This window comes from Chrysemys picta, chromosome 3 (genome assembly GCF_011386835.1).
Source record: "Chrysemys picta bellii isolate R12L10 chromosome 3, ASM1138683v2, whole genome shotgun sequence".
NCBI classification, from domain to species: Eukaryota; Metazoa; Chordata; order Testudines; family Emydidae; genus Chrysemys; species Chrysemys picta.
This window is the reverse complement of record NC_088793.1, coordinates 92152602-92178512: the sequence shown is the minus strand read 5'-3', so window position 1 is coordinate 92178512 and position 25911 is coordinate 92152602. Positions and strand designations below refer to the sequence as shown.

Sequence of the window (25911 nt, the reverse complement as noted above, 5' to 3'; positions counted from 1 at the left end):
CCTGAACCCAAATGTCTGCACAGTGATTTTTTTTTTTTTTAGCCCCTCAGCCTGAGCCCTGCCAGCCTGAGTCAGCTGACCTGGGCCAGCTTTTGCCATGCAGTGGGTCTTTTATGCTTGTGTAGACGTATCCTTGGAGTGAAAGATATGAGGCTGATTTTGTTTGGTTGCCATTAGTAATAATTATGAAAATATTGTATTTCTTTATATTGTAGGTGTGTCGTTTACAAGACCTAGTAAGAAAAAGTGAACAGGGCCTTGGTACTGCAGAAGGACACATCTCCAATCTTCAGGAAACCCAGGAAATACTCCAAAAAGAACTAGAGTTAACCAGAGCAAGGCTGAGAGAGACCACGGATTCATTGTATAATGTTGAGGTAACCACATGATAGGGAAAGCAAATGATTTAAAACACAATTAATGTTTTCTGACTGTTTTTTTAAATGTCAAGACCTGGTTTAATGGATATATTAAACAAGTGGCTTCAAAAAAGTTGATTTTTTTTTTCATTTCAAATCTTAGGACATAAAAATTAGATATGAATATTTTAAGAGGGTCATTTCTGTTATTAATTGAGTGTTGCTACAAATACATCTTTCTCTAGCTAATTGAAATTATACTGTAAACAACTCTGAGTAGCTTTATTAGAGCTAGAATTTTGTGTTTAACTCTTGTTGGTTTTCACTTCATGTGGCTCAAACCATGAAATAATGAACATCTAATTGACATGTCATTTTTAAAAGTTTTCTTTTTAAAAGTGGAAGATATCCTTAAAAGACTGAGTAAGAAAGTTTCAGAAAGCAAATGAGCAAAGGTTCACAATTATTGTAGAGAGAATCAAGGTGTTAAGAATATTCTTCTCTTGAAACTAAATTCAACAAAAAACAGTTATAATGTTTGGTGAACCTCTGACTTAGTCTGCAATATAAACATATAATTTGTTTTTGTTGTTTTGTGAACTGGATTTGCATCTTAAATTATGTGTGTGCGTATGTATGTGAAAAGACTCCTTGCCCCCTCAGTTAATTTCCTTATAAAAACCTACTGAGGCGTCACAGAAATGTAGGCTATTTAGAGACCAATTTGCTTATTGTGTACTGTCATATTTTCTTTCTACTAATTTTTATTGAAAAGGAAAACAGCATTTTCAGCTTTTATTTGGTTTTGTTATTTATTCCCTACCTAAAATCATAATTCCCTATTTGTCATGTCATATGTGGTTGCTATGGAAAATATCCTTTACATAGAAAATCATTTAGGCAAATACTTAACTTTAAATGTGAATAATCCCATCCCCTATTCGGCAAAATGCTTGTCTTTGCCAGGGCCCAATGTAAAAGATTAAAAGATTCAATGTACAGGTTGCTAGATTAGTACTAGCATCTTTTTTGTTCCAACTTGTAACTTTCAGATAACCACTGTGCATTCAGAAAGAATAAGCATCTGAAATTTAAATGTTCACATTTAAGAAATGGTTAATACTAGCAATTGTCTCAGCAGGTTTTAGAATGTATTGGTTAGAGAAGGGCGAATACTGCAAAAAATGTCCCACGAATATTCATTTAAAAAAAACAAAAACCCTCTGATACTCTCCACATGCTTTATGAGTTGGCTTTTCATAAATAAAGCAAATACTGCTGGCAGGAATGTTTATTGTAACTATGAAGTTTAAGCAAATATTTCAAAATGTTCATAAAAAATGAATTTTGAATTCCTGATTACAAGTGTCCACCACAAAAACTTTATTATAATTATGCCTTGCCAGGCAAGGAACAGAAAAACATACCATGTGAACTTTGTATCTGATCAAAACAGCTCAAATTTTGAATTGCAAGTGCTGAATGCTTGCAGCCAACCGCTCGCATATGATACACACAAACAAACATTACTTGCATAAATGATTCCTTGAAAAATTTCAAATACGTAATAAATTAAAAAAAATATTTTGTCAGAAATGTAATGACAAAAGCATAATTCAGATAGATCAAATATTTGTGGAACTGAAAATAGCAATGAAAACCGTCTTCATTAGGAGTCCGATTTTTGAATTATTTTATTCATTATTTTATACTTTAATCATGTTAAAATAAGGCACCTGTAAACAGGTGTTTAATGACCAAAAATGTCAATTCTAGTTGTATACACTGGCAGGAATTTTATTTTGATTCAGAGAAAGATTTCTGTTCAAAATATTTTTTTGCAGCTGCTGAGTCTCTTATAAAGTTTGTATTTTCAGGAGGAACTAGAACAGGAGAGACAGCAGCATGAAGCAAAGATTTCTGCCATGAGGGAAGAGGAGAAGATGAAAGTTGACAGAATGGCTCGTGATCTAGAAATAAAATGGACAGAAAATCTTCGGCAAGTGTTTTTTCTTTGTTTTAAATAGGAAAGAAAAGCATGCATTAAATGCAACAAGTCATTATTAATGCAATGTACAGCAAAGATTTTTGTAATTATATAAGCATTTCAAATTCACTTCTCAATAAATACTTCTTAATTTTTATTTTTATGAAAGGCTAGATCATGTTTTAGTTATGTTACTTTTGCTTTCAGACAGGAATGTAGTAAACTTCGTGAAGAGTTGAGGCTTCAGCATGAAGAGGATAAAAAGGCAGCCATGACTCAGCTCTTGCAACTGAAAGAACGCGAAAAAAATGCTGCCAGGGATGGATGGCAAAAGAAGGTGGAAGATCTTTTAGACCAGGTAACTAGAATGGCTAGTTCAGTATCAGAGGAATGTTATAATTTGGATTTAGGCTGCTGATGGTTTATTACTGACTAATTGTATGAAAGCAGTATAAAACTTGTTTCTAGGAGTAATTTGGATGATGGTAACTCATTACAGGTTACTCAAAAATAACAATACTGATTAATGACAAATTTTTTCTTACTCATTAAAATGATGAGAGAGAGTATATACTCTTGTGTTACTGAACATGAAGAAACTGTTTTGTTATCCCCGCTCTGTGGATTTCTGCCTCTCTACCTATTAATGTTTCTTGTTGTAGGTATTTATGTATTGTGACAGACCCAGACCAGTGGGGTACAGGAGTCTGGTAGAGGGCAAATATGCTGGTCACTGGATGAGTAGTTTTCTGTTCCTTGAGTAACCAGAGCAGGGGCTGCACTAGAGTAATCAGGAACCTGCTAGAACCAGTTAAGGCAGGCAGGCTAATTAGGACACCTGGAGCCAATTAAGAAGAAGCAGCTAGAATCAATTAAGGCAGGCTAATCAGGGCACCTGAGTTTTAAAAAGGAGCTCACTTCAGTTTGTGGTGTGAGTGTGAGGAGCTGGGAGCAAGAGGCGCAAGGAGCTGAGAGTGAGAGGGTGTGCTGCTGGAGGACTGAGGAGCACAAGCATTATCAGACACCAGGAGGAAGGTCCTGTGGTGAGAATAAGGAAGGTATTTGGAGGAGGCCATGGGGAAGTAGCCCAGGGAGTTGTAGCGGTCATGCAGCTGTTACAGGAGGCACGATAGACAGCTGCAGTCCACAGGGCCCTGGGCTGGAACCCGGCGTAGAGGGCGGGCCCGGGTTCCCCCCAAACCTCCGAATTGACCTGGACTGTGGGTTCTTCCAGAGGGGAAGGTCTCTGGGCTGTTCCCCAATCCACATGGTGAATCTCTGAGGCAAGAAAATCCACCAATAAGCGCAGGACCCACCAAGATAGAGGAGGAACTTTGTCACAGTATGTTATATTGCTTAGTTAGATTTGTAATTATTTGAAGGTATCATACATGTTTACATTGCTGGTACAGTAGAAACCATTAAAAAAGTCAAAATTTGCCAATTACCAGTATCACCACACATTTACTACAGCTATCTCCTGCCCTAAATATAGAGGGAAACTATAGTAATCTCAGATACTACCGTGTGGTAATCTTTGTAGATGCTGCCTTTTTAATTGCAGCTACTGTGTGTATTCATGCTAATATTTACTATAATACAGTGCTTCCCCCTTTTAATCATTCACACAAATTCTTTGTTTTATACTTTCTTGCAATGCCAGTAGAGAAGTAGCATTGATTTGATTGACTACTTGGATGAAAAATAAGGATAAGAGAAGGCCAAACATAATTTTAATGACAGAAAGGAATAGCTTTTTGGAAATTATTTAGTAAACATATGTTATTTTTGTGCCTGTATTGTGACTGCTTCAGCCATGGCTTCAAATTTGAGAGCTCAAAAACTTAAGTGTGCAGCTTTGTGCTCACAATTAATTATGGGTGTGTATGTTAGTATTTCCCCATCTAATTACCTGATTTTACACACTGTAGGAAAGTTAAGTTTGTAAATGCTATCATTTGTGCCCATAAAGGTGGAGGCTTCTGAAAATCTTTACCTAAATTACTTTTTACAACTTGAATGTAATCAAGGACTTTTGTTTCTCATTTTTAAGTTCATTCTCATTTTGAGTAGTATTATTTTCAAAGACTCATTTTATTCCCATTTTTTCAGCTTGTAAATGGCATATTCTTAGTTACATTCCCAAAAGGAGCTCAATTTAAAAAGTGATACATCGGCCAAAACATGCTAAACTTTGTGGGGGGTTTTTTTGTGTGTTTATAAAAAACTTTAATTATGTTTGATACTTAACAAAATGTGTTGTATTTAGGGCTGTCAATTAAATCACAGTTAACTCATGCAATTAACTTAGAAAAATGTATCGCGATTAAAAAAATTAATTGTGATTAATCACAGATTTAATTGCACTGTTAAACGATAGAATACCAATTGAAATTTATTACATATTTTTGGATGTTTTTCTACATTTTCAAATATATTGATTTCAGTTACAACACAGAATACAAAGTGTACAATGCTCAATTTATATTACTTTTGATTACAAATATTTGCACTGTAAAAATGACAGAGAAAAGAAATATTTTTCAATTCCCCTAATACAAGTACTGTAGTGCAACCTCTTTATCATGAAAGTGCAACTTACAAATGTAGATTTTTTTTTTTGTTACATAACCGCACTCCGTAACAAAGCAATGTAAAACTTCAGAGCCTACAAGTCCACTCAGTCCTACTTCTTGTTCAGCCAATCGCTAAAAGAAACAAAATTGTTTACATTTACAGGAGATCCTGCTGCCCGCTTCTTATTTACAGTGTCACCTGAAAGTGAGAACAAACGTTCACATGGCACTTTTGTAGCCGGCATTGCATGGTATTTACGTGCCAGATATGCTAAACATTCATATGCCTCTTCATGCTTCAACCACTTTCCAGAGGACATGCTTCCATGCCGATAACACTTTAAAAAAAAAAGTGTTAATTAAATTTGTGACTGAGCTCCTGGGAGGAGAATTGTATGTCTCCTGCTCCATGGTTTTACCCACATTCTGCCATATATTTTGTGTTATGGTAGTCTCGGAAGATGATCCAGAACATGTTGTTTGATTTAAGAACACTTTCACTGCAGATTTCACAAAACACAAAAAAGGTACCAATGTGAGATTTCTAAAGATAGCAACAGTATTCGACCCAAGGTTTAGGAATCTGAAGTGCCTTCGAAAATCTAAGAGGGATGAGGTGTGGAGTATGCTTTCAGAAGTCTTAAAAGAGCAACACTCTGATGCAGAAACTACAGAACCCGAACCACCAAAAAAGAAAATCAACCTTCTGCTGGTGGCATCTTAATTAGATGATGAAAATGAACATGCGTCAGTCCACGCTGCTTTGGATCGTTATCAAGCAGAACCCATCATCAGCATGGACGCATGTCTTCTGGAATGGTGGCTGAAGCATGAAGGAACATGAATCTTTAGCGCATTTGGCACATAAATAGCTTGCGACGCCGGCTACGACGTCATGCAAACCCCTGTTCTCACTTTCAGGTGACATTGTGAACAAGAAGCGGGCAGCATTATCTCCTGCAAATGTAAACAAACTTGTTTCTCTTAGTGATTGGCTGAACAAAGAAGTAGGACTGAGTGGACTTGTAGGCTCTAAAGTTTTACAAGGTTTTATTTTTGAATGCAGGTATTTTTGGTACATAATTCTACATTTGTAAGTTCAATTTTCATGATAAAGAGATTACACTACAGTATTTTTATTAGGTGATTTGAAAAGTACTATTTCTTTTGTTTTTTACAGTGCAAATATTTGTAATAAAAAAATAACATGAAGTGAGAACTGTACACTTTGTATTGTGTTGTAATTTAAATAAATATATTTGGAAATGTAGAAAACATCCACAAATATTTAAATAAATGATATTCTATTGTTTAACAGCACAATTAATCACGATTAATTTTTTTAATCACATGATTAATTGTGATTAATTTTTTTAATCGCTTGATAGCCTAGTTGTAATAAAGCTTGCCTGTTTTTCTGGAGTGTAAAAATACCAGTTTATGACTGTTGGAAATGAGCATGTACTTTTGGGATTTTTTTTCTTTTCCTGAATAAGATTTTGGAACAGAGAAATCCAGAAAAATAATGGTAAAAGGGAAGAGAGGTTATTCTCAGGGTAAGAAGAGAATTGTGGGCGTAGGAGACAACTTGTGTATGTTAAAATGCTTATTCTCTCTTTTACGTTCATTCACCTGTGCCCAGCTACACAAAATAAGAGTTACACCATACTATGACAGCGTGTGGAGATAGATGACTAATTAGAAGCTAAAACAATGCAAAAGACATTTTCCATTTTTCTTCACTTGTTGTTTTTTCATAAACAGATCCTCAGTTGGGATTCTTGTGTGCTATTGACTCTATTCTAGTAAAGTCTGACCTTGCTGGGGGATTTTATGGACTGTGATCTTGTCTGGAGGGTTTAGTTCTTCATATTGAGCATTCAGTGTTTTTTACTTTTGGCTCTGACAGCTTTGCTTTAGTTTTCTGCATCCCATACTCTCACCTTGAAATGGATTAAGTATTTTCATCTTGTTTCTCTGTGATTGGCAAAGGGATTTTGCTGTAGCTCTGTGTAGCTTTTTTCTGATTCTGTCAGTCTTCTTTCTGTAGTTCTAATAATCATCTACTTTTGACCGTTTTAGGTGATTTCAGTATGTAAAGCTAACAAATAATAAGAAGGAAGATCTCTTCATACAAGTGCTCTGTGTGTGAAGTGATAGTGTAGGCCACTTTAATAAGTTGTTTGTATTTCTGGAATGAAGTTGGACCTAACCTTATGTTAAATGACCTTAAGAAGTCAGTCCATGTCTAAAAAATGGGCAAATGTTGAGGTAACTACATATTTCAGGCTTTTGGTAGCTAATTTTATTATAGTGTGGCTGGAGGTACTCGGTCATGTTTGATTGGTTTTTTTTTTTCTAAAATGGCTGTAATTGTTCTGAATCTGTTGTTTATAATTGTTTTTTAATGAGAGGCGGGCTTTGGTTTCTGGCCTTCAAGAAAAAAGGTTGGTTTGTTTTTTGTTTTGAGCAAAGATTTGGGTCACAGCCATTTTGCTTCCTCCTACCTCAATTGTGTACTGCAATTCCCTGCTTGGAAATGATAAGGCTGTTTTTATAGATGTTAAGGGACCTGATTGTCATTACCATTTACCACTCAGGAGTGTAAATGGGTTTTTAAGGAGGATGTAAAGTCCTTTCACGCTGCTAGAATGGTGTGAAGGAGCCTTAGGCTTGGCCCACACTATGGGGTTAGGTCGAATTTAGCTGCGTTAGGTCAATTTTTAAAATGAATGCGTCCTCACAACCAACCCCTTCCGTCGACCTAAAAGGCTCTTAAAATTGATTTCTGTACTCCTCCCTGATGAGGGGAGTAGCACTAAAATCGACTTTGGGTCGAATTTGGGGTAGTGCGGACGCAAATTGAGGGTATTGGCCTCCGGGAGCTATCCCAGAGTGCTCCATTGTGACCGCTCTGGACAGCACTTTGAACTCCGATGCACTAGCCAGGTACACAGGAAAAGCCCCGAGAACTTTTGAATTTCATTTCCTGTTTGGTCAGTGTGGCGAATTCAGCAGCACCAGTGACCATGCAGTCCCCCCCAGAATTGTAGAATGTTTCTACGCTCCCCCTATCATCTCTGTCCCTGAAGAAAACATGTCATCACAAGTGCATTTTTCAAGCTCATGCAGTCCTCCTGCACTGATAGGGCACAGCTTAATGCATGGAGATATTCAGTGGCAGAGGCCAGGAACGAATTATGTGAGCATGAAGGGCAGAGGCAGGACACGATGCTGAGGCTAATGGGGGAGCAAATAGACATGATGAAGCATCTGTTGGAGCTGCAGGAAAGCCAACAAGAGCACAGACCCCAGCTGCATCCACTGTATAACCGCCTACCCTCCTCCCCATGTTCCATAGTCTCCTCACCCAGACGCCTAAGAACGCGGGGCGGGGAGGCTCCGAGCACCCAGACACTCCACTCCAGAGGATGGCTCAAGCCACAGAAGGCTGTCATTCAAACAGTTTGATTTTTAGTGTGGCTACAATAAGCAATTTGGCCTTGTCCTTCCCTCCTCTCTCACCTCACCCTGGCTACCTTGTCCATTATCTCATTTTTTTTAATTAAGAAAGAATGCATGGTTTCAAAACAATACTTACTTTATTTCAAAGGGGGGAGGGTGGTTGGCTTATAGGGAATTAAAATCAACAAAGGGGGCGGGTTTGCATCCAGGAGAAACACACAGAACTATCACACCGAAGCCTGGCCAGTCCATGAAATTGGTTTTCAAAGCCTCTCTGATGCGCAGCATGCCTTGCTGTGCTCTTCTAATTGCCCTGGTATCTGGCTGCTCAAAATCAGACGCCAGGCGATTTGCCTCAACCTCCCACCCCACCATAAACATCTCCCCCTTACTCTCCCCAATATTATGGAGCACACAGCAAGAAGCAATAACAATGGGAATGTTGGTTGCACTGAGGTAACCCAGGAAAAAAGGCGCAAAACAATTGTCTGCCATTGCTTTCACGTAGGGAGGGGCGACTGACGACATGTACCCAAAACCACCCGTGACAATGTTTTTGCCCCATCAGGCATTGGGAGCTTAACCCAGAATTCTAATGGGCGGCGGAGACTGCAGGAACTGTGGGATAGCTACCCACGGTGCACCACTCCGTAAGTCGATGCTAGCCACAGTAGTGAGGATGCACTCCGCCGACTTAATGCGCTTAGTGTGGACATACACAATTGACTGTATAAAATCAATTTCTAAAAATCGACTTCTATAAAATCAACCTAATTTCATGTGTTAGACATACCCTTAATGTACATGAGAATTAGGCTCAGTGGTCTCCATACTGAACTTTGATTTTTGGATGACCCTGTTGAGCTGTTTTCAATCTCAAAGCCAGAAAATCAAAGCTTAGGATGTATACCTTAACTTTGGTAATAGCAATCCTATCCCTTTAGTATTTTCTGTCATCTGTAGATCTGAAGGAGATGTATTTCTACATCTGTGTCTGGATATCTGTACTTTGCAACTAGCTATCCTTTCGATACCACAAGAGGTACTTCTAGTACAGGGCCCTTCCTTTTGATCTCTTGACCTTGCTGAGGGTTATTACCATGGTTTTAGTGGTTTTGGTTGTGGCCTTTTGAGAACAGAGAATCTACATTTATCTGTTCCTGGACAACTCACTAATTAGATCTCCCTCAGGGTAGTAAGCAATCCAGGATACAGGGAAAGTGAATAGCTTTCCTACAGAAAAAAGGATTTGTGATAAACAAAGAAAAGAATGTCCTGATCTCAGCTCAAAGGGTGTAACATCAGAGGGTCATACTCAACTCAACCAAAGACAGTATCTTAATCTCAGAAGAGAGAGAAAGGAAGATTGCGGGTATGATAGATCTGCTAGCACCAACATGCTAATATCATGATTGGAAAACATACAGTGGGTCCACTTCAACACTTCAGCTATTATTGCAGTAATTAATAATAATAATAATTAATCATTAAAATAATAGTAGTAATAATAGAGACTCCAACCAATATCGGAGCGCCATTGTGCTAGGCACTGTACAGACATGTAGTAAGAGACAGCCCTTGCTACAAAGATTTAAATATACCAGATAGACAAATCACAGAGAGGTGAAGTGACTTTCCTAAGGTCGTCTAGCAGGTTAGTGGTCGTGCAAGGAATGGAACCTATATTTCCTCAATCTCAGTCCGGTATCTTATCTAATGGCCCACACAGCCTTTCAAACCTGCAGACACTAGAGAGATTCCACATCCTCTCGCAGCCATCAATCTCTGCCAAACTAAGCATCAGAGTGAGTGTTCCAGACTCTCTAATTTGATCCCTACAGACTCAAATGGACTATCCTATGTCAGAACCAGAAAGGATCTTTGTCATAAATAATGCCAGTCTGCACAGATGGGGAGCACATCTGAAATCCCAAATGCCACAGTATGTTTGGTTCCAGGCAGAAATAAAGAAGAAGCAGTGATCCAGCTCACCTCATTGCATTTCTAAATGACGGTACACTACAAGTATTGTTCACATCTTTACCAACAACACCACACAATGATGTACCTGAATTAAAAGGTGGGAACAAGTACCACTGCTCATCACAGGAAGACACACACACCTCTTATCTGCCAGAAAATCATGTCTGGTGTGCTCATGCGCTTCACATCAAAGAAAAGACAAACATTGCATACTGATTTAATAGGGAAGATACATACCCTAGGAAATGGAGCCTGTATGCACAGGCATACAAGATAACTCAAAGATTCAAAATTGTTTCAGCTAATTATTTTGCCTTAAGAGCCAAGAGGGAAAAAAAATGAGTTTAATTTTCGTAAGACCAAAAGTATACAGAAGTAGGGGCAATATATGCTCTAACTGGCTCCAGGTTTTTTGTATACCTATATGCTCATTCCACTCCTGAAAAAAACAGAAAATAGCACCAGAGAAATACTATTGGCTCCCATCTGGCTATGGAAGCTATGGTTTTCAGACCTCACTTAGATGTGGATTTTGGTTCTACTGTCACTTCCACAAATTCTCAACCTTCTAAATCAGGAACCAGTTACCTATCTGATTCCTCATTTCTTATGTTTAACACTCTGAAAACATAGTAAATAACTAAGCTTTTTGACATCTTTAGTGATAGTTAAAGACATCCTGCTTTTTTCCTGAATATTGTTGGTGATGTATGAGCCAGAAAGAATACAGTTTGAACTTCTGGAACTGGTAGTTTAAAACAATAACAGCATTGTTTACTTGTAAACTGAGTAATTGTGCCCCGAAAGTCATATATAGACAATAAACATGAATTTCACTTCAAGATGTATTTCATATTTGCCATCACATACACAATGTAGAAGCGAATTGCTTACATACCAGTTTTTCTCTCCTCTTGGTAATAAATTGTTAGGAACATAGGAATTGCCATACTGAATCAGGCCTGTGGCCCATCAAGTCCATACATATCTTGTCTCCAATAGAGGCCAGCACCAAGAGCTTCAGAGAAAGCATGCAAGAAATCCTCCAATAGGCAGATGTGGTCTAATCTGTTATCCATTAAAGTTTTTTGTCCTAACTCCTAAAAGTTAAGGATGCCCCAAAGCATGAAGTTTTATATTTCTTCCAAAACTTGTTTTAGCATTTGCTATTACAACTCTGAATATTCTCTTAGCTACTGCATATTTTCATTGTATTAATATCCAGTCTCTCTTGCTAAATTCTTGGCCTCAGCAAGATCCAGTGGCAATGAGTTCCACTGTCTAGTTATCAATTTGTAGAATTATCAATTCCCCCCACCCCATCCCACCCCCTGCTTTCAATTTCACGGAATTCCCCCTTGTTGTTCTACTATGAGACAGGGAGAAAAGATCTTGATCTACCCTCTCTAGAGGCTTGCTGTATAGACAAGCCTTAGACCTTTCATGATTTTTTTTTTAATACTTTTATCATGTCCCCTTTTAATCATCTAGTTGTTTAAGGTAAACAATCCTAATCTTTTCTATTGCTTCATGTGAGCTTTTCCATGACCCTACTCATTCTTGTTGTCTTTCTCTGAACTTCCTCTAATTCCGCCATATCCATTTTGAGTTCACACAATATTCTACGTGAGGGTGACCCATATAATGACATCATAATATTTTCTGTATTATTCTCCATCCCATTCATTGTGTGGCCTACCATTTGTTTGCTTTTTTGACTGCAGCTGCACATTGATCTTGATTGAGCTGTTCACAGCGACACCGATTTATTTTTTCCTGAATTGATACTCTTAATTTAGAATCCCGTAAGGTATATCAGTAGTTTAAATTTTTCTCTCCAATGTCCTCTGCTTTGCATTTAACATTGATGTTCATCTCCTGTTGTGTTGCTCATTCACCTAGCTTGGTTAGCGATCTCTGAAGTTTCTCACAGTCTTCTCAAGGCTTCACTAACCTAAATAATTGTCATCTGCAATTTTTTCCACAATTTGTATCTGTTAGAGCCGGCTGGAAGAAAACAATGCTGTTTCACAAAACATTTTGAGGTTTTGAAATGAAAACATGAGAGAGCATATGCAGAAAACACACTCTATCTCTGTAACCTGAGGGATAAGCCTGCCTGATTCAGAGTAGGGACTTGACTTGGGTCTCCCGAACAACAGGCTAGTACCAAAACCACCAGGGTCACAGAATCCATCCTAGACCCAAGAATCCTTCCTGACATAATTGCTATTGAATCTGGTGTTTCTGTGAAACATTTTGGTTTCAACAAAATGGAATTTTTCGATTGGAAAAATGTTTTGTCAAAAATATTTTGACCAGCTCTAATAAATATAGTAAACAATATTAGAACTGTGTTTTTGTCGACTTTTCTCTTTCCAGTATAGGGTGCATGTTATGTTATGTTGTTTTAGCTTCTGTCACTTTTCAACTTCCACAAAGAAGAGATTGTAGCATAAATATTCATAGATTTTAAGGCTAGAAAGGACCATTAGATAACTTAAAAAGGCATCCTGTATGACATAAGCCATAGAACTCACCCAGTTATCTCTCTAATGAACTTGTGGTTAACTAAAGTCTGTAGACCTCCAGTTTTGATTTGAAGACATAAAAGATGGAGAATCCATCACTTCCCGAGATCGCTTGGTCTCTTTGTTAAAGCATTTGTACTTTATTTCTAAGTTGAGTTTGTCTGGCTTTAACTTCCAGTGGTTGGTTCTTGTTATCCCTTTTCCTGGTAGGTTAAAGAGCCCTTTAAGTAACTGTTTCTTTCTCCCAATGTAGGTACTTATACACCATAATTCAATCATTTATTAATCTTCTTTTTGATAAATTAAACAGATTGAGTTCCTTCAGTCTCTCACTGTAAGGCATTTTTTCCAACCCTCAAGTCTTTTTAGGGCTTTTCTCTTCACCCTCTCCAATTTTTCCACATCCTTTTTAAAATGTGGATGACAAAACTGAATGCAGTGTCTTAGTATTGATCTTGTCAAAGCTGTATACAGGTGGTAAAATCACCTCCATACTCCTACTCATTACTCCCCTGTTTATACATCCAAGGATCGCATTAGCCTTTTTAACCACAGTCTCTCACTGGGAGTTCATTGTCAATTGATTGTTCACTATGACACCTAAATCCTTTTCAGAGTCACTACTTTCCAGGATAGCTCCTCATTCTGTAGGTATGACCTACATTCCTTGTGTCACAGATATGGTCGAGCTCCTCTCTCTTGGACACTCACCAGACTGTTGTGAGGGGATCCAAACCCTGAATCTCCATGTGCCTTATGCCTACAGAGTCCAGAAGCTCCCCCCTCTAACTCCTCCTTTTGAGATCTGAGACCTCATGGTCCAACTGCCTCACCTCTCAGATTCCCCCATAACGTATGCACACCCTTCCCAGAACTGCACCTTGTGAGCTCTGAAGGTTCACAAGTTAACTCTTCAGAGGCACGCAGACATCCTTTGCACAGGAGTCTAAAACACAGTTACCCTTTACTTGAGAGAAAGCACAAGAGAGTATAGATCAGAGGTGGGCAAACTACGGCCCGCAAGACCTTCTTGCCCGGCCCCCAAGCTCTTGGCCCGGGAGGCTAGCCCCTGCCGCTGTTCCTCCTCCCCCGCAGCCTCAGCTCACTGCGCCACCGGTGCAATGCTCTGGGCGGTAGCGCAGCTGCAGAGCCACGGCCTGACCCGGTGCTCTGTGCTGCGCGGTGGCATGGCTGGCTCCAGCCAGGCGGCACAGCTGCCTGTCCTCGTGCTCTGGGTGGTGCAGCTGTAGCACTGCCAGCCACTGGTGTGGGGCGGGGGCCGGGCCACGCCTGGCTGTTTGGGGAGGCACAGCCGCCCCTAACCAGCCCTCCATACAATTTTGGAAACCCGATGTGCCCCTCAGGCCAAAAAGTTTACCTGCCCCTGGTATAGATCATTTAGAAAACAGCAAACACTGTGAATCCAGTGCACTTCACTCTAGTTCATCCTTCCTTTGGGAATCCTTGGGGACCCTGTGTGTTCAGGTAGGCAGGGTTTTCCCCCATGCTTCATCCAGCTCCTGCAGAAGACGGGTTGAGCTGGTGAAAATGGTTGAAGACCCCCAAGTAGAGTAGCTCATACAGTCTTATAATGATCCAGTCCCTCTGTCAGATGACTTTGTTGCCAGACCATCTCCCCCTAACAAACCAGTTCTCCTGGGTGGGAGCCAGCCTATGCTCTAAGATGTTTGTATATGATTAGAGGACCATTCCTGAGTTGTTAACCATCTTTTGTTAGCCCTGTATCACTACTTCTTAGAATTTCAGTACAATATGGAGGTAAAAGGACAGCAGAGAAGGCACAGGACTGCTCATTCTAAATGGAGTTTGCAGCTTGTTAAAGTACATATAGAGAGTTCATAATCTCATGCAGAATTCATAATTTGTGCAGACAGTTCCCACAAATAGTCACAGTAGGACCTTGCATTTGGCTGTTTTAAAATGTACTTTGTTTGTATGGGCCCAGCTTACCAAGCAATGCAGATCACTCTGTATGACTGCTCTGTTGTCATTGTTCATCACTCTGCCAATATTTGTGTCACCCTCTAATTTTCTCAGCAGTGAGTTTATATTTACTTATGGATCATTGCTAAAAATGTTGAATAATGATGGGCCGAGAACCAATCCCTGCAGAATCCCACATGAACCCCTAGTTAATGATGATTTCCCCATTAACTAATATTTAGATCTGTCATCTACCCTGTCCGAAATCCATTTGTGTGCTTTATTGATACTGCATAGTACCACATGACATTCTAATTAAGATTACCACTAAGTCGGATGCCTTATAAAAGTCTTTTACATCTATGCAGTTATATTTATCAACCAAGCTTGTTTTCTCCTCAAAGAATGAAATCAGGTTTGTTTGCCGAGACCTATTTTCCATAAAACCATATTGACAGGCATTAATTATATTCCCATCCTTTAATTCTTTATTTATGGAATAGCTGATATGGGCTTCAGTTATTTTACCAAGGATTGATAGCGGGCTAACCGACCTATAAGTACCTGCTTTTGAATACTGGCATTACATTAGCACTCTTCCAGTCTTTTGGGGTTTCCCCAGTATTTCAAGATTTATTAAAAATCAGTGGATAAGAGATTTCTTCCTCCATGTCTATTAGGACTCATAGGGCTTTTCTTTTCACTACTGGGGTAAGTCGACCTAAGTTACGCTACTTCAACGTAGCTGGAGTCAATGTAGCTTAGGTCAACTTACCATAGTGTCTTCACTGGTACTTGAATGCTGCTCCTTAAGCTTTTAGTCATGGGACAGAACCCAGCATGATTGTAGGCCAAATAAGAAATTTTACCTGGAATTTCTTTCCCATTTCTTAGGACATTGCTAGTTTATCACTTTCAGCTAAGTATCAGAAATATATTGTTAATTATTCATATTACAGTAATGCTTAGAGGCCTCAATCAAAATTAGGGCCTAACTGTACTAGGGACTGAACAGACACATAATAAGACACAGTTCTTGCCCCTAGGAGTTTACAGTCTTAAACAGACGAGACAGACAAAAGATAGGGGAGGAGGCCCAGAAAGCTGAAGTGATTTGCCCACAATTGTACAGCAGAGCTAAGGATAGAACCTAGATCTCCTAAGCCCTAGTCTGGTGCCGTATTCACTGAACCATGCTGCCTCTCACTGTTGCTAGAAATAGTAGTTTGCTGTACAGAAATGTGTTTCCTGCAATTTGAATAAAACAACAAGAGGCTTTCTCTTTTTCCTGTTTGTAGATTTAGGCTGTGGAAAGATATTTTTCCTCTTTTTTTATGTTCTGTCAAAGTATTGTCCAAAATTTCTGTAATGAAGACATCAAGGCAGTCAAGGTGGTCCAAAAAATCTGTTGTCATTGAGAAATCCATCTATTTGAATGACATAAGTGACAAATGGAGTCTGAATCAGACAGTTTCCAGTTATGAAGATACCCATCATTCATTTTTTGATTATCATATTGAGCACATATATTAGCTGATATATATGATCAAATAATATTGATATAATGCATCTACATACCAGTATATGTTTATGTATATCTGCAGTTTTTCATTAGTAATTGATGTAAGGTGGTGATACAGTAAGTAATTTTGCCCTGGACTGTTACATGAAAACCAGTCTCTTTTGTAAGGATTCTTAATCCTTAAATTTCAGAAAACAAAAAATTCCACTGTGCTTTAATAGAAGTATCACTTTATTAAGGACTAAATGTGTTCTCAGTATTAAAACAGATAAGACTGTGAAATTTCCTCTTGATATTATAAGGCTACTAACTAAAAAAATGCATACAGATGAACACTGACTGCAATGTTCAAAGTGTAATTCTGATTGATGATAAATGCAAAAAGTCAGTATATACTTGATAGCCTTTTCTAAAGTACATTAGCTAAAGCTGAGAGCAGATAAATGCATCAATTTGTTAAATGCAAAAATGGTTCAGTTACATAAGAGGAACATTATATTACACTGAAAGGGATACTGATATCCTGGATATTTGAAATATGAGATAGGAAATGAAACAGTTTTTCACCTCATGAGTATGCTACCTTGTGTTCTGTGTTCAGTGATTTTGCAGTAAGTCATTGCAAAATTTTTTGTCTGTCTAATTTTTTTTCCAAACAGTTTTCAACTTATTTTTCCCTGGTCAAATTATAATTAATGTTCTGTGTTTTACTCTCCCTTCTTTATCCCTTTTTCTTTTACTTAGTTGATTTCTGAATGTTTCCCTTTATTCCTGTGATCTTTTCTTCATAGCGGCACTGTCTCGGTGAAGCTTTGCATAAATCTATCAGCAATGTAAGTGAGCTACACTTACAACTTGTACACAAGGGCATGCTTGCACTTCTAAACTTGCATACCTTACAATGTTGCTTTAAAGCTTTAAACTCTGAAGTAAAATACATGATGATATTAGAGATGAGGATATGTATGCATCTGGTTAATAAAAGCTTCTGTGCTGCATCCATTCATTTGTATAAGTGCACATATCATCTGACATCAAACGCTACATAATTTCTGCAGCATTTTTTATTATGTTAAAGCAATCTTGCAGGCAATATATTTGCACATTGTGAAGCTTTTTATAAAGCATGAAGTTAATGATGCTATATTATAGTTTGCTGTTTGTAATACAAATCTTAATTGCAGTTTGATTACTAAATTTTCTTCTATTATTTATATCTTTCAATTTTTAATCTCTTGAAAGACCTAGGGCTTGTCTATACTTACCACGCTGGTTCGGCGGCAGGCAATCAAACTTCTGGGTTCGATTTATCGCGTCTTGTCTGGACGCGATAAATCGAACTCAGAAGTGCTCCCCGTCGACTCCGGTAATCCTGCTCGCCGCGAGGAGTACGCGGAGTCGACGGGGGAGCCTGCCTGCCGGGTCTGGACCGCGGTAAGTTCGAAGTAAGGTACGTCGACTTCAGCTACGTTATTCACGTAGCTGAAGTTGCGTACCTTACTTTGATTTGGGGGTTTAGTGTAGACCAAGCCCTAGTTGACAAGATTGCAAGTTCAAAGTACTATGTATATCTTTGTGTTCAAGGAGTTATCTGTGTTTTGTCTTGCATCCTCAGTATAGGGAGAAACCAAACGGGAAGCTAGAAGATTCTGTTACTGTAAAGATAGGCAAAGAGAGACACGCTTACTTTCATAAATGTGCTTTTAGCATATATAAATACATCGTGAATCATTCAAATATTTATTTATAAAATGTATATATGTATGCTTAAAACCCCTTTATTGAAATATGCTATTGTTTCTTTTGCTATTTGAGGCAATTTAAACAAAAGAAAACGTCACATATACTGTATAGAAAACCTATATTTTTATTAGTTTCCCATATGTGAATTGTTTGTTGTTATGTAGAAAGAAGAAAAGAATGGATATTTCAGAATTATCAGACTAATTCACAGCAGTGGAACAATTGCTGTCACCAGAGGGTGGTATTGTAAATTATCGTAATTTACATCTATAATGTCGATACGTATGTGAACAGGTTTTGATAGTGACTGATCTGATTATAGTGACTATAGCAGTCCTTTAATAATAACACCTATAGTTAAATCCATACCTTTTGCAAACATGTGGTGTTTTGTATAATAGATAATACTATTATATTTCACCAGAGGTAAATACGTTTCAAAGCTTTACAGAATCATGTATTTTGTAGAAAGTGCACACTTAACTGAACTCCATAGGTTGGCATCACAGAATATAACATCACCAATGTACTACAAGATAGGAAGTTGCTCAGGGAAAGAATTTGCAGACTTCAGCAGTGCATGGTTACCTGAAAATAAGTAGAGTATTATAGGTAGAGCTGGTAGCTAAGCCTATAAGTAAGGTTGCCTAATACTTTCCATAATATAAAATCCTGTTTTCAGCTGTTTATCATTTTGCCAAACTTTAACTGATTAGGCTGAAATTTTTGATACCAGATGTCTGCCTCAGGTTAATTTTTTTTATTTTTAAGTTTCAGCTAAAACGAGTCAGCCATTTCCAAGAATGAGATTAGGGGAACATGTATTGTTTTGTCCATAGTAACAAAAAAAAAATGCTACACCCTATTCATTGGGAAGCTCTAGTGCTTCCATGCTTTGGAGTAGGGACTTGAAATTTAGCAGGGGGGTCACACTGGTGTCAGAAATGGGCTTTTTGCCATCTCCATAAATATCTGCCCAAATGTGGCCAAGATGAATGATTCTGAAAATCTCCCTTCACACACACTCAATAGAAACTTGTTAGAGTCTGGCAGCTAAATTTGCTGAAGCTTCCATCTTCACGGATGTGTTCCATCCCAGGGCTGCATGGACTGAGCATGATTTCCCCACAGTAGTTCCTTCCTCCCAGCAGCTGGAGACTGCTGTGGCACTGGGCACCAGATCTAAGAACAGGGAGACTCTCTCCTGTGTTGTTAGTGCTCCTGCTGCTGACCAGAGGAGGAGAAGGAAGAAACAGTGCGACTGGGATGCAGGGAGTTGAGAATAGAGGGAAAAGGGGCCAGGAATTTGAGAAGGGGAGGGGCAGAGGGAAAGCAGCATAAGAGCTGTTAGGGGAGATGTGGATAAGAGCAGAGGGGAAGAGGGCAGCGGCCAGGTGGTGAATTGTGGTGGTGGGGAAGCAGAGGGGAAGGGGAAGTTAGACCCAGGGGTGGTGGGTCAGAGCAGAAGGGTAGAACGTAGTTAGGGTGGAGGGGACTGGTTAGATGCAGAGTTGGAGCAGGAACTGAGGAGTAGGTGTGGCATGAATAGACATAGAGAGGAGAAGGAAGACAGGGGCCAAGGATGGGTGTGGAGTGGACAGGAGCCGAGATAGGGGGTGAATGGGAATGGGGGGAAGGATATGGAGGCAGCAGCTGGGGTGGGGTGGATATGAGCGGGGGCGGGGAGTCAGGAGTCAGGATGGGGTACATAGGAGCAGAAAGGGAGTGGGCAGGAGCCATGTTTGGGGGAAATAGATACAGAGGTGGGGGTTGGAGGCAGCAGTGCAGGATGTTGTAAATATATGAGGAGGACAACACGAATGGGAGGGAGGAGTAGGGTGGATAGAAACAATGGGGAGGAGTGACAGGTGCCAGGATGGTGAATAAGAGCAGAAAGAGGAGCAATAGCCAGTGTTGGAGAAGATAGGTGCAGAAGGGGAAGTGACAGGAGCCAGGGTGGGGTGGGAAGGGGATGAGACAATAGCTGGGGTTGGGGTGGATAGAAACAGAGGGGGAAGGGAACAAGAGAGGTGGCAGAGGGGGGTTAGGAGCAGAGTGGGGACAGGGCAGAAGGGTTTATAATCACTGAAGCACACTCTCCTGTAGAAACTCAGATTTAACCCAGAATTCCCAAGTCTCAGCATTCCTCTACTGTCAGCAAATATCTGTGAAACCCATGGGCAAAATCTGTGTCGGACAGGACCGGCTCAAGGCACCAGCCCACCAAGCTTGTGCTTGGGGCGGCACGGTGCTCCAGCTCCAGCCACCCTCCTCCCGGCACTCTGGCCGGTCAGGGAGAGCGGCCCACGGCCCGGCTCGGCGCCCTCCCCTGCCGCACTGGGGGGGGGGGGGGAGGGTTTTTTGCCTTGGGCGGCAAAAAAGCCAGAGCCGGCCCTGGTGTCGGATTACCCCCTTGTGCTTTGTCAAAATAAAGGATAACAGCTTACTACTGCTACCAGTTATTCTGTAGCTGAAGTGATAGACACCTGTGCTGTAGATCTAAAGATTTCAATCCTACTGATGACCTGTGTACAGGTCAGTATGGTTCCACATGATGGAATTTGTTTTTTCCAGTTTGCTTCCCCCCCGCCCCCTCAAAATCTAGGGAATTGCATCTGAAAACCTATATTAGACGGGTTAGAAGTCAAGCATTCAAAAGTTAGGAAATGCCTATTAAGGCTGCCTGTGCAACCTTAATTTGGCGACCATGTATGTATACATTATGATACAGTCTTTAATTACATGATCACATACTACTTCTACAGAACCCCTGCCTGCCTCATTCCACGCACAGGATGAATCATGCTTTGAAGATGAGTTAGGGTTGTGTAGTGAATGAGGCTGTTGTCAGTAGGACCCCTGCCTCACTTGTTGCATAAGTTGAGTAGTGAATGAGGGGTAGAATTGCAGGAAGAAAGAGAATGGTCTCATGGTTAAGGCAGCTGAATGCTGCGTTGGAGAATTGTTTCTTCACCTACCTCTGCCACAGAATTCCTATGTGATGCTTGAAATGTCACTTAAGCCAAACTTTCTCTCCAAGTAGTATCCCTAGAGGTGCTCCTCCTGTGCCTTTGATTAGAGATTTCTCATAGCAGTTTCCATTCAGCCCTCACATGAGTGTTAGTCAGTCTTGTGCCCCATGCTGTTGCACAGCACTGCGTGGGCAAACCACACTCAGTTCCTTCTTAACTGTCTCAGCCTGGGGTGGAGCTCTGGCAGTTATCCCATTCAGATTTCCTCAACTGTATTCTCTCTTCTTATTAACAATTACACCTCTACCGCTATATAACGCGACCCAATATAACACGAATTCGGATATAATGCTGTAAAGCAGCACTCCGGTGGATCAAAGCAAGTTTGATATAACGCGGTTTCACCTATAACGCAATAAGATTTTTTTGGCTTCCGAGGACAGCATTATATCGAGGTAGAGGTATGGTCATAGTGTTAGTTTTAGTTCCATAGTTAGTAAATAGTACTAATGTAGCTTCTTTTCTTTACAAGAGAAAATAATTTTTATTGTATTTGGATAGGTACTGGTTAGTTATTAGTTCTTACTGGGAGGTTATGTCTGGTTCCCCTGGCTTCAAACATCTGGCATGTTGGGAGGTGATCCTGGTCAGCGATGGGCAATCCCACTGCTCCGTTGCCTCAGAAAATTACAGAAGTGCAACTTTTGTCTGTCACTGAAATCAAGAGCCAGAAAAAACACAAATAAAGCTTTGTCTCCTCATGTTGGAGAGCTCTCTACACCCAGCTTCTAAACCGGGCCAAGGGACTTCCCCGTATGTCGGTCTCCAAGCAAGTCTGCTGCCTCTACAACATTGGAGCCCCACACCTCCAGGGCCTCCAAGAAAAAGATGCAGGAGTCCTCTCATAAGCCCTCAAAGGAACATTCCCCTGGCTCACCAGGTAGAGAATGTACTTCTAAAAAGCTGAAGTCATCGGTATCTCCAGCCACCCTGGCAGCACCAGCTCTTCAATCAGGTGTCCTTCAGGCTGCTGATTCCTGGGCTACCCAGGGCATGGCTAGGCTGCAAGATGGCTAGGCTGCGATCAGTACCGAGAATGCCTGAACTTTGCTCAGTACAGAAGGTTTCACTTCAAATCTCTCCAGGTGCTCCACCATTCCTTAGTGAGCTTCAGGAAAGGGATTCTGATGAAGACCTTGCCTTGGTGTCTGAAGTGTCAGTTCAGGGTTTTCCCCCTTACGCCTACAGAGGACCCTTTCCATAAGCCTCCACTGAAGCGGCAACTGTTCGCAGCATATATTTGCGCAACTGAGTCTACAGCTCAATACCCAGAAATCAACCTTGAGTCCCATACAACATCTGGAGTTTATTGGGGCCAAACTCAACGCACTGCAAGTGAGAGCATTCCTCCAGCTACAGATTCAACACCCTGACAAGTCTCATAGGCAGGTCAGGCCAGCCCACAAATACTGGCCAGGAATTGCCTCCAGCTTCTCAGGCACATGACGGCATATACATTTGTGACCCCACATGCCTGATTTTACATGAGATGTTTAGATATGGCTCATATTTGTTTATTCTTTGAACAAGTACGGGCTAAACAAGCCACTGCCAATGCCCTCCAGGGTCAGACACTTCCTGGACTGATGGAAAGAACCATCCAGCATCCATGCAGGCATCCCTTTCACGCAACCCCCATCAACACTGATTCGAACAACAGACACCTTTCTAATAGGCTGGAGAACCCACCTAAATGACCGCAAGGCACGTGGTCTCCCACAGAATTGGTTCTCCATATCAATCTTTTAGAACTAAGAGCTGTCAGAAATGCCTGTGCATACTTTCTCCCACTCGTCAAAGATACTCATGGCGGACAATATAGCATGCATGTTTTACGTAAATCGCCATGGGGGCACCAGATCTCCCTCCCTGTGCATGGAAGCACTGAAACTTTGGAATTGGTGCATCCACCACAATGTGCTCATTTCAGCTGCTTACCTGCAAGGGGTACAAAATGTGATAGCAGACAGCCTCAGGTGGAATTTCTCATATGACCACAAATGGGAGATGAATCCAGCAGTGCTTCACGGCATATTCAGCAGATGGGGAACCCCAACAATAGACCTGTTTGCTATTACAAGAAATGTCTCTGCTACTGCTACAGAGCCGGACTGGGGAAACAGTCTTTGGAAACGCTCTCCGCTTTCCAAATGGCAGGGAGCTGCTATACGCCTTTCCTCCATCCCGCTTAAGGATACAGCAAGAGAAAGCGAAAGTAATACTGATTTACCCCCTACTGGCCAAGGCAAGTGTGGTACCCATCTCTTGCACAACTGGCAGTATGTCCTCCAATTCCTCTTTGACCCATTTCTCACCTGCTCTCCCAAAATGACAAACGGATCCTTCACCCCAACCTACGGATCCTTCACCCCAACCTACGGATCCTCCAGCTCCAGGCTTGGCTTCTTCGTGGTTCCAACACTTGGAGAGTGAATGATTCAAGGAGGTGAAAGTGGTGTTACTGCACTGTAGGACGTAGACGACTCATCGCACTTACCTACAGAAGTGAAAATGATTCCAAATTTGATCCCCACCATGCTGATGGCGGGCAACCCCACCACCAACAGGGCTCTGGCTTGGGACCCAGAGGAGAGGGCGAGACTGGATCGCCATATCCTGGCCACCTCCCATCCTGAGGTGGTAGTCCAGCTCACCAGCACTACTGACTCTGGCCACTAGGCTGCACTGCCTTGATACTAAGGGTCATATTGCTGACACTGGCCGCTAGACCATACTGCTCTGATAGCAAGGGCCGAGCTATTGACCCTGGCCACTAGGCCATACTGCCCTGATAGCAAGGGCTGGGCTACTGACTACGTCACACACAACCCAAGGCAAGTGGCTGCCGTGCAAGAGGCAATGTTACACATCAGCCTCCTGGAACTCAGAGCAGTCAGGAATGCCTGTCTCCGGTTCCTGCTCTTAATCGGGGAAAGATCAACATAAAGATCATGACAGACAATATATCATGCATGCTTTTTATTAATTGCCGAGGAGTAGGATCCCCCTCCTTCTTTGGAATTGGGGCATATGCAACAGGATCATCATCACAAAGGAGTTCAAAACATGACCACGGTTGCGATCAGCAGACAGTTCTTCCAAGACCACAAGTGGGAAATAGACCTGGTGTATTACACCACATATTTCATCAATGGAGCACCCCTAAGATATATTTGTTTGCCACATAGTTAAACAAGAAATGCACCTACTTCTGCTCAAGGAACAGACTGGGTCACCAATCCCTGGGGGATGCTTTTCACCTTCAGTGGTCATCAACTTTCCTGTATGCATTCCTGCCAACTCCCCTAGTAGCCAAAGTTATTCTCAAAATAAAGAAATACAAAGCCAGAATCATCCTAATAGGTCTAACCTGGCCCAGGCAAACGTGTTTTTTTTCCTTACCTGGTACAGCTGGCCACTTGCTCTCCAATCACTCACCATGCTGCTCCTCATCTCTCCCAGGAAGGCAGGAAGATTCTTTATCCCAATCTTGCTGTCTTTCATCTCAAAGCATGGCTGGTCAATGGCTCACAGGATTAGAGACAGCTTGCCCAGAGCATGTAAAAAGAGTGCTTTTACACATCAGGAAATAATCTACTTGCTGCATGTATTCTCAAAAATGGACACGGTTTGCCAGTTGGTGTGACCACAGGCAGGTTTCATGGATGACTGCATCACTTCCGAATAGGCTGATTACACCCTAACCTTGAAAACCTCGGGACTATCAATGAGCTCCATCAGAGTCCACCTGGCAGCCATCACGGCTTGTCACCCTGCAATAGAGGGCTATTCCATATTTGCCCACCCCACCACAGTGAGATTCTTCAGAGGGCTTGGAAATCTCTATCCACCAGTCCAATACCCTACTCCAGTATGGGACCTCGATGTGGTCCTTAAATGCCTCACAAGACCATCCTTCAAACCACTGGCTTACCCGATGGTTGGAGAAATGGGTGCCCTGATGGCAATACCCTCACTTAACAGTATTTTTTAAGGACAGGGTCATGATGAGGCTCCACCATAAATTCTTACCTAAGATTTCTTCTGAACTCCATATCAATCAGCCCATTCACCTTGCCTGTCTTCCATCTCAAACTGCATCTAGATCGCGAGGAGGCACTGCTGCACACCCTTGATGTCAGGAGAGCCCTGGCCTTCTATCTAGCTAGGACAAAACCCTTCAGGAAGACTCACAAGTTCTTGATCTCACTAGCAAATAGGTCAAAAGGCGGCAATCTCTAACCAGAGGCTTTCCAAGTGGATATCAGGCTGTATTAACTCTTGTTATGAGTCTCACAATACTCAACCACCTTTGAATATATGCACTCATTCTACAAGGTCTCTTGCCACTTTTAGGGCTTCCTCAAGAACATGCCCAATATTGAAATCTGTAAAGCCACTACGTGTGCTTCCATACATACATTCACCAAACACTACGCTATAACTCATGACTCTGCTTCTGATACTGTATTCGGCTTGGCTGTACTTTTCTCTGTACTGGACTTGACTCTGAAGCCCCCTCCACCTTAGAGGGAACTGCTCAGTAGTCACCTAGAGTGGAGCATCAGTAGGGACACTACTCGAAGAAGAAGAAGAAGAAGAAGAAATGGTTACTTATTCCGTGCAGTAACTGTGGTTCTTTGAGATGTCTGTCCTTTGGAGTCCTCTGCTTTGGAGTTTCACCGTAGAGAAGGAACTGAGGGCAGTTTGCCCACACAGTGCTATGTAGCAATGCCACAGGGTACGAGACTGACTAACACGCATGTCCG

General features: G+C 41.1%; 1 protein-coding gene across 27 annotated transcripts in view; it reads left to right on the top strand.

The window, feature by feature from the left end:
• The window catches only part of FAM184A (family with sequence similarity 184 member A), a 161102-nt gene that overhangs the window by 82969 nt on the left and 52222 nt on the right, over positions 1 to 25911 (top strand). For 14 of the 27 annotated variants that reach the window (XR_010599609.1, XR_010599607.1, XR_010599608.1 and 11 more), the window contains 4 exons: positions 216 to 377; positions 2237 to 2358; positions 2554 to 2704; positions 17159 to 17200. Coding sequence is in view for 18 of the 27 variants with exons in the window: in XM_065588420.1 (XP_065444492.1) it covers positions 216 to 377; positions 2237 to 2358; positions 2554 to 2704; positions 17159 to 17200 (477 nt within the window). In the remaining 9 variants the exon portion in view is untranslated. Of the gene's footprint in view, positions 1 to 215; positions 378 to 2236; positions 2363 to 2553; positions 2705 to 17158; positions 17201 to 25911 lie in introns of all 27 variants that reach the window. The other 13 variants (XR_010599606.1, XR_010599612.1, XR_010599610.1 and 10 more) reach the window with 3 other exon arrangements.